Genomic DNA, 13835 nt, shown 5'->3' with positions numbered 1-13835 from the left:
TCCTCTTTGTTCTTGCCCACGCCTATCTGTACCAGGATGTCACTGCCTTGCATCAGGATTTACATTCTATTTGCAGAAATTGGTCTCCACTTATGCCCTTAGCCAAAATCCCCACTGAGTAGTCTCATTGCCTATATCATTAGAAGCATCCAGTGAGCATCCAGGTTTTTTTCCTCTGGGCTAGCTTCTCCTTCTCCCCCCTTTCCCCCATCGCCATTTACCTCTTGACAGGTGCTTCCACCTGGCCTGTGTTTTGATCCACATAGTCTTCCCTATTACCCTATGTCTAATAGAGCGGTTTCTCTCAATTTGGTGGGAAGAACAACTTTCCGAGTGGGTTTGAGCCAAAAAAATGGATTTCCCAACAGGCAGGAACAGGTTCACCATGCTGCTGCTGAAATACCTCCGACATGTGCCTGTTTAAAGATTTCTCATTCGGGGCGCCTGGGTGGCGCAGTCGGTTAAGCGTCCGACTTCAGCCAGGTCACGATCTCGCGGTCCGTGAGTTCGAGCCCCGCGTCAGAGCCTGGAGCCTGTTTTCGATTCTGTGTCTCCCTCTCTCTCTGCCCCTCCCCCGTTCATGCTCTGTCTCTCTCTGTCCCAAAAATAAATAAACGTTGAAAAAAAAATTAAAAAAAAAAAAAAGATTTCTCATTCAATATTGAGTAAGCCACATGACCTAAACACTAAGTAGCAAGTTTGCACACAAACTGCCTTTAATTCAGTAGGGTAAATTACTTCCCTGAAATGTTTTTGGGGGGAGTTCAATACTGGTTACAGTGCCCTAATTAAGATATATCTTTGTTGTTTTATTTATTGCATAAGCTTTTTGTTAAAAAAAAAAATGGTAGATCCTGCCACTATCCGTTGTTCCTCAGGAGTCTTCCTAATCCCCCTTGGGTGCTGTAGGTTTGTTTGGACTGAAGTTACCTGTGGCTCCAAACAGGAGGCAGGTCAAGGTTTAGTACTTAATATTTTGCCCAGTTCTCACTGAAGTTTCACTGAAGCAAAGGGATGCTGCTACTAAAGTTCAAGGTGTTCCCAAGCCACTTGCATTCGTATACTCACCTCTTCGAGTGCTGTACACACACATAAAGAATCTCCTAAATGATACATAAACTCTCCATTCTACATGAAAGCTTCCTGTCCCTTCAACTACACTCAGGCCTGGAGGCTTAAACAAAATCCTTTCCAGATTATTGTTAATGCTGTGCCTGATTCTGCAGCAGCTGTTGCCTTTGAACAATACGATGCCTCTCCTCCCCCATGAGAAGTTGAAAATGCCCCTTCTGCAATACTTTGAACCTTTGTAGAAGCAGGGAGCATAAAACGGACTGAGACATGGACTTAGGACTCCTGTTTGGGAATTCTGTGCACAACCTAGACTTTTGAGCTTCACCATTTCCTGACATTGACTTTCATGGCAACAGTTTAATTTGGAGAAAATCTGCTACCTCAAATAGCTAAAGGTATTTATGTGGAAAATTTTCCAAATGATTGACTTTACTGTGTTGCTATTTTCTTTCCCCATGAATATGTGAGTATTTGGCTTTCTCCCAAGAGTTTTTCTGCATCACTTCTCTTTAGGCAAAGAAAAGTTTCTGTCCAGACTGGGAGAGGAGAGAGGCACCAAGAGTTTCCCCTTTCCAAGGGGATTATTATCTGAGTTTATACCACAGCATCTGTATAAATGAAGGATTTGAGTATGTCACCTATTTGCTTAAATTTTTCGTGGCAAGGGGCTCCTGGGTGGCTCAGTCGATTAAGCTCTAATTTTCAGCTCAGGTCACGATCTCATGGTTCATGGGATCGGAACCCAAGTGGACCTGTATGCTGACAGCATGAAGCTTGCTGGGGATCCTCTCTCTCCTCTCTCTGCCTCTCCCCTACTCGTGCTGGGGCGCTCTCTCTCTCTCTCTCTCTCTCTCTCTCTCTCGCAAAATAAATATTTAAAAAATATTTTCAGTGGCAAATCCTCAAGGTGGCCAGAGTAACGTTGGTCATCACTTTGGAGCCAACACAAGTGTGATCAGCTGCGCGCTCCCTCCAGCACCCTCAGTCTCGCTGAAGGGGTTGTCTGCTCCCTCACTCACCTCCTCAGCCCCACTAATCCTCCAGCCACGTCTCTACTGACTGCTCCTGCCAAGATCACAGATGACTCCCTCTTATTTAATCTAGTGATCATTTGCGGGTTATATCGGATCTTTCTGTGTCGTTTGACATTGTTAATGCTGTTTTCCTTAGCTGCTTTGGCATCATTTCTCCTCATCCTCCTAGTTTTGTCTTCTGTCCCTTTCCTAAATGTTTCCTTGGCAGTCACTCCTAGACCTACTTTTCTTATTACTCTACACTCTCTTCCTGATTGATTCCATCTGCTCCATGGCCTCGATTCCACGCCGTTGATAAAGATCTCCCATTTACATCTTCAGCCCAGATCTGTAAAGACTGGTCCCTGTCCAAAGGAACCTGATTCCTTCTCTTCCCTGTTTCTCCAAGTTCCCAGTTTTAGTGAGGGACGCCATTGCTCACTGTGCAAAAAGGAAACCTTAACTCCTTCCTCTCTCTATCTCTTCTGCTCTGCCATAACATTAACAATTCAAATTAATTCTATCTTCTACATAAACTTTAAATCCAAGTCTTCTCCTTCAGCATCTCCTCCAGGTCTATCTCCTACCAGTTCCCTAGGTTAGGAAACCATCAACTTGCCTGTGGATAACCCTCTCTGGTCTTGACTCCTTATTACCACGTACATATTACAGGAGAGGTTTTTCAGATCACCACATTTCCCTGATCAAAACCCTCATGCATGCGAAGCCCCAGTCTGGCCTCTCATGCCTCTCCAGCCTCACCTTGCATTGTCCACTTTTGGTCTTTCCGAGTATTTTTCAGTTCAAAAAATACTGTGCTTTCTCACCTTCACATGCTCTTTTTCTCTGCCTGGAACATTCTTCCTATTCTTTCCCCCTCTGCTCCTTTTTCGGGTGTGAGATTCAGAGCACTTCCTCTTGGGTGTTCCCCTAAATGCCCCAAGTCTGCAAAAGTGCCCCTCCCAAGGCCTACATCCCACTGTGTCCTCAGAGCAAGGGCCACCCCTTAACAAAATTGCCTGGGTCTTTGTATCCCTGCTAGACTGTTAGCTCTGTGAGGACAGAAACGTGTCTCCTGTGTTGAAATTGTATCTCTAGTGCCTGGAACAGTGGTTGATACAGTGTAGGTGCTCAATAAACATAGGTTGAACGAGTGAGTGACCCTCAGGGTAAACCATGAGCCGGGCTTCTTTAGGCACAAGTTCAAATGCCTTAGTCTGATTTGCAACTTCTTCCTCACAAGTCAAGCTCCCCTAACTGGTACAACTCTTACTTTTTCACGGCAGGCAAAACTTTGTTGCAGACAAAGCAACCTATATATCCCAAAGGAAGAGAAAGTTTTCAAAGGTTCTGAGAATTAGCATATGGTAATGATCAAATCCCAGGGTATCTTTTAATTGAACCTTCACAGTCGTTCACTTAGCTTGTACTCAGTACATAAATTGAGTAGAACCTTATTAGGGAGGTTGTGTCATGCCCTAGTGAAAATGGAGAGAATGAGAAATAGCTTTCCATGACATGGAGGCATTGGAGAAAGGGAGCAACCTGGTCTGTAGCTTGTTTAACATGTGTCAGGCTACTGACTCCTGTATGGGAGATGAGGAGGACAGCCACAGCCATCAAGGTTTAGGACTTTCCTCCTAAATCCCATTGTGGGTTTTGTACTCTGCAAGGATCTACTGCACATTCCGCTCTTTTCCTCTCCTACGCTGCTGCTTTAATGTCAGCCTCAGGAGCAACCTGGTTTTGGAGATTTTTCCTCCCCAGGAGCAAATCTTCCTGAAGGAACCACATGACTACCAGGCTCACCCTGCCAATACTTCCCTGGGCTTCTTTCATTCACTCACTCTGTTCAGATGACACAGGTTCAAATGCCTTATTCAGTCTGTCCTAGCCACCCTGGACTCTTCCTTTCTTGGGACTGTAACCAGCAAGGCAAGCAAGATGCCCAGGGAGCAAAACTTAAAAGTTGCTCACTCTCAGATGCCAACCCTGTCTATGCATGTGCCTGAGTGGGAGTGCCTTTCTGAACTCACCCTTGGCCTGGCACTCTCTTCCAGGAAGGCCAGCCTCCTTTCCACCATCACGCCTCTCCAAATGCTAATAATCCCTGGGACCCAGCTCAAATGCTGCCTCCTCCATGAAGCTCCCAAGTCTTTTCCACAAGGTCCCCCAGCAGACCTTTTACCTCTCTGAAGGCACTCTATACCTTGATTAGTTCTTAGGCTTGTCTTTTTGTATCCATATTAAACTACAAACTTGGAATGGCTGTCTTCTCCATGTGCTTCCAATACCTCGCACAGGGTACAGCACACAGCAGGGTATTCATGTCAGTGAGGTGAGTAGAGCAATCAAGGGAAGGAGAGAAGAGCACAGGGGCTAATTGCACAGTAGGGGGAGGGCCGGGGTCAGCGTGGGATCTGGGGCCAGTCTGCCTGTGTTTGATCTCTGGCTCTGCCACTTGCTGGGTGTGAGAACATGAGCAAATCACATCACCACTCTATACCTCTATTTCTTTATCTTTAAAATGGGATCAATATTGGCGCCCCGACATCAGGTTGTTGTGAAATCTAAATGAGCTAAAAGACATGAAGGTTTTAGCAACAGCCTCGATGCATAGTAAACACTTCAGTTAACATCAAGATCCAGAATTAAAAGAGTCTAATGAAGGTACATCCGTGGAAAATGCAGGTATGCACACTAAGGGCAAAGCACATCTGTGACTGATGTCTTAAAGAAAGTTAAATCTAAGCCATCAATAATGGAAGACAGAGGCAATGGCCTCATACTCCCTTGAGAACCCAAATGTCTACTTTTTTAGAAAAGACAAATCTCCTCTCTATAATTCAAAAGAAGAATAGCTTGGGCAAGAAGATGGGAAGGGAGGCTGCCTAAAAAAAGGCAGCAGAGGAGGGCTGAATGAGTTTGGAGGTATTAAAATGGGTATTGAAATGTGCTCTGTTTTAATATCTGCTGATTTTAAGGAGAATGAAAACATAATGCTAAGGGAAAGTCATGTTTTTGCTGCCATCTACAGTCAAAGTGTAATTTTTAAACCACACACACACCCAAAATGGGGGTTCTAGACAAAACAAGTGAAAATATAGATAAAATTTTAAGTTCTAGTATTGAGACAATTTGGGCATATTATTATAGCATTTTATTTACTCTTCTTTCTAAAAGTATGTATATTTAATCAGTAAGGTAGCCTTTTTAACATCTCAAATTGTGTTGAAACTCCTTGAAGAAACTGCTAGAAGACTCACTCAGGAGTGAGGCTGTCCTCTGGTGGGTTGATTAGCTATAGCTGTGGCAGCTGACAGACAGTTTGAGGGTCAATACAATGATTTCAAAGGAAGAAAGAGATGGGTTGGATTTTTACCCTACTTTATCCTGCCCTGTGATCTGCAGTTCTCTCGTTATTTTAGAAAAAAATTTTTTAATTTACATTACTTTATTTTTGAGAGACAGAGCACAAGTGGGGGAGGTGCAGAGAGAGAAGGAGACACAGAATCCAGAGCAGGATCCAGGCTCCAAGCTGTCAGCACAGAGCCCGACGCAGGCTCAAACTCATAAACCGCGAGATCATGACCTGAGCTGAAGTCGGATGCTTAACTGACTGAGCCACCCAGGCACCCCAGCAGTTCTCTGGTTATTAGAATTATTATAGATTGCATTTTACACCAATGAATTTTATTGTTTGGTTATGAGAAATCAACCAAAGGCAAGCAAAGCCAAAATATGACCATGATGTCACCTCTGAGATGCCTTCTGCCCCTATCTGTGTTCCTACCCATATAATTTACACAGTTACTATGATGCTTTCCCAACTTCCTTGTGCATTATTTTTAAAGGGTTAAATATAGACAAGAATTACTGGAAAAGCGTTTGCTGGAGAAAAAAGCAGTGGCCCTCCAAGAAGCTCATGAAGAAGGCGAGAGAGAGAGGCGACTAGAAGCCCTTAGGAAACAGGTGTTTTTAATTTGGAAATTTTCATGGGTGGTTTCTAAGTGTTCTTAATAACATTATTAGTAGGGCTTAGTTACAACATCTGTGATATAAAATGTAACTTTTCCAAATTGGGACACTGATCTTCATTGCTGGGAGCAATTAGATTTATGTTGAACAATTTCCAGTATCTTGGTATATTAAAAGAACTTTATCAGCACTTTTCAAAAGGCTCTCCCAAGATTTAAATGCATCCGTATTACCTCTCGTTTATTAGCTGAATAGTACCCATTTACAGGAGTGAAATTTTACATCTAGCAGGATTTTCTGCTCCTCAAAAAACCTGATGGAGTTTGAGCAAGATAATCATCTTAGGGGTAGAAATTTCTGTTTGGAAATCCCCTGTGGTCAGCAAACATGTGAAAAACCATTTTTTAAAAATATATACTATTTTTTGTGAGAGAATTAAAGCCTCCCATTGTGTTGCCTAGTAAAAGTAGGCAAAGTTTTTCAATTTGAGAAATGTGATAAAATAGTTTTACTTGGTAACTTTTCAGAGGTTTTGATCTGGAAGTGATTAGTTCAACTCATAAGCTCCAAAGCCCACTGACACCCCTACACAACTGATGGGAAATGACTGTCTGATTTCCCTTTCATGTCAGAGGAGGCAACATGGAATCTTGGATAAGAACTTGGCCTCTGGTATCCTTCAAACCTGGGTGCAACCTGGTTCATGACTTACTGGCAGAGGAAACTTAGATCATTTACTTCCCTAAGCTTCATTTCCTCCTCTGAAAAATGGGAATAATGATAGTACCTGCTTCAGAGGTTTGTAGTAATGTGTGTTCACACTTTTAAAATATTAAATATAAAACCCTCTTCTAAATGCTCTTAGGTTTTAGCTCACTTAATCTCTACAACAACCTCATGATGTATGTATTTATTTTCATAGCAATATTTCTATTTTATACAAGAGGAAACAGAAGAGCCACAGGTTCCCCGAAGTCACACAGCAAGCAACTGTCAGACTGGATTCAAACCGAGGAAGTCTAGTTAAACTAGTTAAATGGCATAGTTTACAGGAAGTGTAAATGCATACCGCTATTATGTCATCATCTTTGATAAAAATAGGTTACAGAAATAAATTCAAAGAGGAATGTAAGTCCTGGTCATGCTAGATTCAACAAAATTTAATCATTAGCAAATAATTATACACCATGGTCTTCTGGGGACAAAACTTAATGTCAGTATTACTATGTACGTTCTTCTTCAAATATATATTTGATAACTACAGAGTCCATATGATTAGAATTCTCTCCATTTGTGAACTCTTTGAAAGAGGAAATATTTATGCCCGTTACCTATAACCGGTGTTTAGAACTATAGTTTAAGATATTTTGGCTAGGAAACCTATAATAATTAAAGCATATTCAACCCCCAGTTTTGTCATTACAGTTTCTAAATGGCATTAAAAATGCCATTCTCTTAATGCTAATTCTTGACTTTAGGAATTAACAGGCAGGTGTTACTAATGGTGCATATACTTTACAAAATTAGTGGCTTCTTTCATTAGGATACAGGTTTGAATGATTTCGATTATCATAAAGGACAAGGGCATTTAGGTTAAAATGACTCTACGGTTTTTCAGTAGAAGGGGAAACAATGGTTTACAATAGTCCCTGGAAATCTCATTGCTGAACACAATGGAGATTCACCCATCTTCCCCAATAACGCCAACATAACTCAACTTAATGCATGAATAATATACTCTAGAATGATCTTGATCATATTAAACTTTCTAGAAAGCTTTGTGGAGTTGTCACCATGACCATATATTGCTAGTAGTTAAAAATTAATGTTTTTTATCTTTGGTTACTTTTTAAGGTAGTTCAATATATAGATTTTCTTTATAAGATTTCCTATGACTTAGTACCAGAAAAATACATTTTTATCTAAATTTAATCATAACTCAATCAGTAGCAAACCATATATATTATGGCCTTTTAATATGTTTTGTTTTTAAACCATTAGCTCCTTTGGGGATCTCTACGACTGGCCTGGCTTAATATTTTGTCTGTCCTTCCTTCTTGGGTTTTATCTTTAATAAAATTCCCTACCTTTAATGGACATTGAACATTAGTAGTGCTCCCCAGAAGTAGTTAGCTTGTATCGTAATCCAAATAGCCATGCTTTTTCTTCTTTTAGGTTGCTATTGTTGCTCAATTTGATCCTGTTAGAATGATGTCAGACACAATGGCATCAAAAGCAAGAATGGGTATTGGAACTGAAGAAGAATTTATTCTTCAAAAGCCACTCTTTACATTGAATACATACAATGAATACCAGGTAATTGTGGGAATTAGCATGATTGATGCAAAAGCCATGATGATAAAAAGATTTATAGAAGTGTGTGTTTTGGGTTAAAAATTATTTTCAATATTTACATTTGAATACCATGTGGATTTACTTAATTTTTACTGCTAAATGATAGCACGCAATTACTGCATGATTCTTAGCCCTGTAAAATAGTTGATAGGTGACCATAGAACAGTTTGTCTGAACATATTATAAATCTGTCATTGAAAATTATTTTTAAAATTGACATTTCTACATTAAAATATCTTTAAAATTTACAAAATTTTACTTTAAAGTTGTGTTTAATGTTCTATTTTAAGTGTTTCTCTATCATTCAGAATTTGTTTAATGTTAAATTCAGGATATAAATCCTACTAAGGCAACAACTGATGACACTGATACAAGACGAAGCAGAGGGAAGCTTTCAGAAATTGAACTGAAGATAATACATCAGAGCTAATGATAAAAGAAAACATTTTCTGTGGAAAAGTATTAAGGTGTTATTCAACCATTTCTAGGAACTTCTGACTCCTTTTAGTCTGTTCCTGTAACTGAGAAGGGATTTTAAAAAGTACTTTCAGGGGTGCCTGGGTGGCTCAGTTGGTTAGGCGACCGACTTCGGCTCAGATCATGATCTCACAGTTCGTGAGTTTGAGCCCTGCGTTGGGCTCTGTGCTGACAGCTCAGAGCCTGGAGCCCTACTTCAGATTCTGTGTCTCCCCTCTCTCTACCCGTCCTCTGCTCACACTGTGTCTCTCAATAATAAATAAACGTTAAAAAAGTTAAAAAAAAAAAAGTCTTTTCAGATGGATGGAAGGCAGGGAGGGAGGACAGATGAATGAATGGATATCACTGATATTAAGGGAGAAAGTAGTTCTCCCTAGTTTGTTAATTTTGCAAGTCTAAGGAGAGAAGCTGGACACTTAATTATTTACAGAGTAGGAAACTTCATCCATTCACCCATTGACAGATCAAGTGTGCCTCTCCTATGTGCTGTATACTTCGCTAAGAAATAAAAAAGATGAACAGTTCATTTATCAATTGGACAATATTTACGGAACGTATTCTATATCTGGCACAGTGGAGTTGCCAGGGCTACATCCTGAACAAGACTGACTTACTCTGTTGAAGGAAGTGAGCAGGGCGGCTGGGTTAGGAGGGAAGGTAGCGAGAATAACGCCCCTGGGGTGAGACTACCTCCATGGTGGAGGTCTAAGGCCTGTAGTGGCACGAAGGGAACCAAAAGAAATGCAGACTAGGGAAGTCGGACCAAGTGTTGAAGAGGAAACTAAGCTACATCTTAGTCGAGGATTTTTGGCAGCAGTAACAACATTTTTTCCAGGTTGATTTAAATTAAAACCAAAAAACTCAGCTGGGAGGAGGGGTTGGGTGAAAGGAAAGGGATTAATTATAAGGATGCAAGTGTATCTCCAGAAGCCAAAGCAGGAAGGGCAGCTGGGGCTGGCAAAGAATTGAAGTCAAACTGGAAAGCTCTCGAGTACCTGGGCTGAGGAAATAAGGGTTTCACCAAGCAGAGGAGGGTGGAAAGAGGCCCTTATTGGCGTGTCTTCAGTGTAAAGGTACACGGCAAGGGTGGGTGCTAGGAGATGAGATTGGAAACATAGGTTAGGGTCAGACTGAAAAGTATAGTAGCTTTTGCTTGCTAAGATGTTACCCTGTGAGCACAGGTGAGACTTAGAAGCAGGTGAATTATATACTCAGATATGCTTAGCAACGTATTCTGGACGGAAAATTGGTGGGGGTGGGAGTGGGGGTCAGAGTCTTTTAAGATAGCAAAGTCCTCATAAACGTGGGAGGGCGTGGCATGAATGGCTCTGGCTGAGAGGAGGGAGTAATGAAAGTGAGGATGATTCTAAGCCGGGCAGCGAGTGGTATTGAGAAGAGCCTGCATTTTGGATTCAAATCTACATCTGCTATTTACTGGCTATGAACTTGTGTAAGCTATTAACACCTTTATGTCTTGTTTACTTCATCTGTAAAATAATAATTTGTAAGGTTCTTATGAGGATTAGGATAATAAATGTCAATTGCCTAGGATATTGCCTGGCATCTACAAGTAATTCAGTAAATTATAGTCATTACGTGTGGCTGCCATTAACCATATAAGAATACAGAAGTAAAAACAGACTTCGGGGAAGAGCATTTATTTTGTTCATGTCATGATTAGGGTGAAGATGTCTAGAACACATTTACAAGAATCTGGTTGCTTCTGGGGAGGTGATTTGGGGAAATGCAGGTCAACTTTCCAGGGAGATCTCCATTTCACTTGATACCTATTCTAAAAATAGGATAAGGTGATCTTTTAAACCTCACAGACCCGAAGCTGAGAAGACAGGTGAATCCAGAAAAAATTAGGGAGTACACAGGCAGAGCATGAATCCTTGGAAGTAGATGAGGGTGACTACAGAGATTGTATCTAGAAGAGGAGAGACTAATGCTCAAAATATATTGCTTCTCAGACACAAATCTCTGTATTATCTTCGACTTGTGTGCAATCATTGCTCCTCGTCCCTGTACCTCATCAGTTGCCAAATTCTCTTGATTCTTCCCTTCATAGTGTTTCCGAAAGTTCTCTCTTCCTTGCTACCAGCCAAGTTTAGGCATTTATTACTTCATGTTTAGACAATTGTAGTAGACTGCAGCTACTCCAGTGTTCTACCCAAACTGCCCTGACCCCGAATTGACCTATTTCACCTCTGAGTTTGCATGCGCCTTCCTTTTTTGGCTCTTTGTCTCTTTTCTTCCCCACTCTGCTTCATAGAAGAATAGGGTGGACTTTACAGTTAGCTCACGTGCTCCTCCTCACCTAAGGTCATCCTAGTCTAACCCGCACCAGGAGATGTACTTTTGTGATCTTCTATCCTTGGAACATCAGTCACATGTGCCACCAGCTGTAGTTATCTGTATACCTTCTTACTGCCCCTATTGGTTTAAGAGCTTCTTGAAGGAGGGCTGCTTTCAACAGCTTGCTATCCCATCCTCTAGGGGGACTTGAAGTCCGTGTAAAATGCCTCATTAGCTAAAATCCATATGTGGTTACCTTATTGCAAGCAGCGTCTGTTGACATTTAATATTCATGGAAGGAGGGAAAGAGGAATAAGGTCCAATCAGCTATAAATGAAAATAGAAATTGAGCTACTCATATTTCCATTGCCACTTAGAACCACATTGGTGGAGACATTTTCTAATTCTGCTTGAAATAGAAATCAGCCTTGGAGAGTTCGATTGATTTTGTTTTTTAAGTAGAGGCCATGTGTTTAAACATAATTTACATATTTCAGAATGATGGAGAAATTAGAATGTCTGGTTAAAGACGAATGTACCAAGAGTGTGGTTTAGATTTATTTTAATCAATGATTGTCTATATTTTGTAATTCTAGCTATGAATAAATAATGAATCAATGATAGTACTGAAAGTAAGCTTTTTTTACTCCATCTTTTTAATAATATCAATATGTTGTATTTTGACTAATCTAGTATAATATTCTCTGTATCTTATCTCGGAAGCCATGGATATACTGGAAAATGATAACGTCAAGAACATTTGGACATTTTCAGTAAAAACAACAAAAAAACCCCCAACCCTCTCCCCCTAAAAAAACGGCAACAGAATATAGTCACTGTATACGCAAAGTTTATTGTCATCTAGTCATCTACCCAGAAGAAACAAATTATATAGCTTGAGCAAATATAGAACTAAATGATAAAATTTACTTTAGTTCAATGAATTGCTACTTATTTAAATTGTATTTTATTTCTACAGATAACTTCTTTTTTCTTTCTACAGATAATTTCTGACCCTAGACTCCGTTTTGAGTTAGCAGTTCGAGAAGCTGGACTTCATAAAACATTTTATGCCAGAGAGATATTACCAAAAATCAGTCCTCAAAAACCTCCAAGAAAGGACATGGAGTCTACTGTATTTAAAATCTAGAGTTCTTCTGTAAATCCTAATATATGGAAACAAGATTTTTCTTTGAATACATTTATATAGATAACAATTACTACTTTCCAAAAATTTTTAAAATATCAGACATAGAAATCAAAGCATTCATTAACACAACTTTGTCTTTTATGACTCTTAGCATTTCATGCACTATTTCCTATATCTTTGTTATGTCTGATACTACTGAATTCAGCAAGACTATGGAACATAATTATAATGCATATGATACATATATTATTCAGTAAGCTGCATATTGGAGATTGCATTATCCCATGAAAAGACCTTAAAATAACCATTTTCAGGAATTACAATTTATGTTGCTACTACCTGCTAAGGGTCATTTCTGCTTGTTATTTCAGAATTTGACTTTTTAATTATGGAAGCTCCATTATCATTAATACTTCTATTTCTTGATTATTATAAGAGGAGACTCAACCTTTTTCTAAATTTAGAAACCAATTTGGTGTACCATGTTTACTGCAAACCAATCATCCAAACAATTTCATTTTGCAAATTAGCCTTTAAAAATAAATTAGAAATTAGGAACAGCACTTCAAGCATGGGAATATCTGTTTGGGCTTAGAAAAAAAATGTATTTGTGTGGTTGTTTAGAAAGAATATTTTACAATTTATAATATTTCAAATGTTATCAAAAATTCCAAATTATTTAATATCTAGATGGTTTTATACATAAAGAGCATTTCAAATAAATATCAACCATATATGTCTACTTTAAAAACTTGATTAATCAGAATCACAAGTCAGTGTTGTGGGAAGTTGCCATTATTACTGTTAAGACTACCTCCCCTCCCCTTCTTTTTCTTTCTATTGCAACTTCCTGCCATTTCCTCCCTACATCTATCCCAGAATTGCTGTTATTGGAGTAATGCAAAAAAAAAATGACAAAGACCAGTCTGACTGGTGGAATATTAGGTTTCATGATTATTCCCAACATGATGGGAATAAATAATGCAGCAAGCCCAGCTCATCAGAATAAACCTTCACAAGAGATTCTATGGACAAAATCTGTATCTACAATTCATTATAATGCCCTCTCCATTCAACCTTTTGCATCATCACATCTCCTAATTGGAAGAGGAGAAGGAATCATGAACAAGACTCAGGGCAGTGGGCAGTAGCAACATTCTTGAGGATGTCTCCCACCATCACAATGTTCCTTTAAGGGTCCTCGCTTTACTTGATGTGAAGCCCCAGACCATAAACCATGAAAGCCCTGCTCTATCAGAGCACATCCTCTCTATGTTGCAAGACATATTGTAGTCCTGTTTCTCTAATGTCTCTCCTTCCTTATCTGTGTGGATGTTATTCTTCTTAATTTGTTTTTACGTTAACTTTAAGATCTGATTCTTCTTTTTGCTCATTTATACTCAAAATTTGTCTTCCTCAACTTTTAGAAATAGTTGTGACTCAAGATAACCCTTCTAACTTCATAGCTCTACAGTTCTCTCTTTTGTTAT

At 39.6% G+C, this 13835-nt stretch overlaps 1 protein-coding gene across 5 annotated transcripts in view; it reads left to right on the top strand.

Annotated features, from left to right (window-relative positions):
• CCDC148 (coiled-coil domain containing 148) overlaps positions 1 to 13382 on the top strand; it is a 253766-nt gene extending 240384 nt beyond the window's left edge. For all 5 annotated transcript variants that reach the window (XM_045479918.1, XM_045479917.1, XM_045479920.1 and 2 more), the window contains 3 exons: positions 5942 to 6059; positions 8241 to 8381; positions 12199 to 13382. In XM_045479918.1, coding sequence (XP_045335874.1) covers positions 5942 to 6059; positions 8241 to 8381; positions 12199 to 12345 — 406 coding nt within the window. In that variant the 3' untranslated portion in view covers positions 12346 to 13382. The remainder of the gene's footprint in view (positions 1 to 5941; positions 6060 to 8240; positions 8382 to 12198) is intronic.
• The last annotated feature ends 453 nt before the right edge of the window (positions 13383 to 13835 follow it).

Source organism: Leopardus geoffroyi, chromosome C1 (genome assembly GCF_018350155.1).
Source record: "Leopardus geoffroyi isolate Oge1 chromosome C1, O.geoffroyi_Oge1_pat1.0, whole genome shotgun sequence".
NCBI classification, from domain to species: Eukaryota; Metazoa; Chordata; class Mammalia; order Carnivora; family Felidae; genus Leopardus; species Leopardus geoffroyi.
This window is presented reverse-complemented; position numbering and strand designations above follow the sequence as displayed.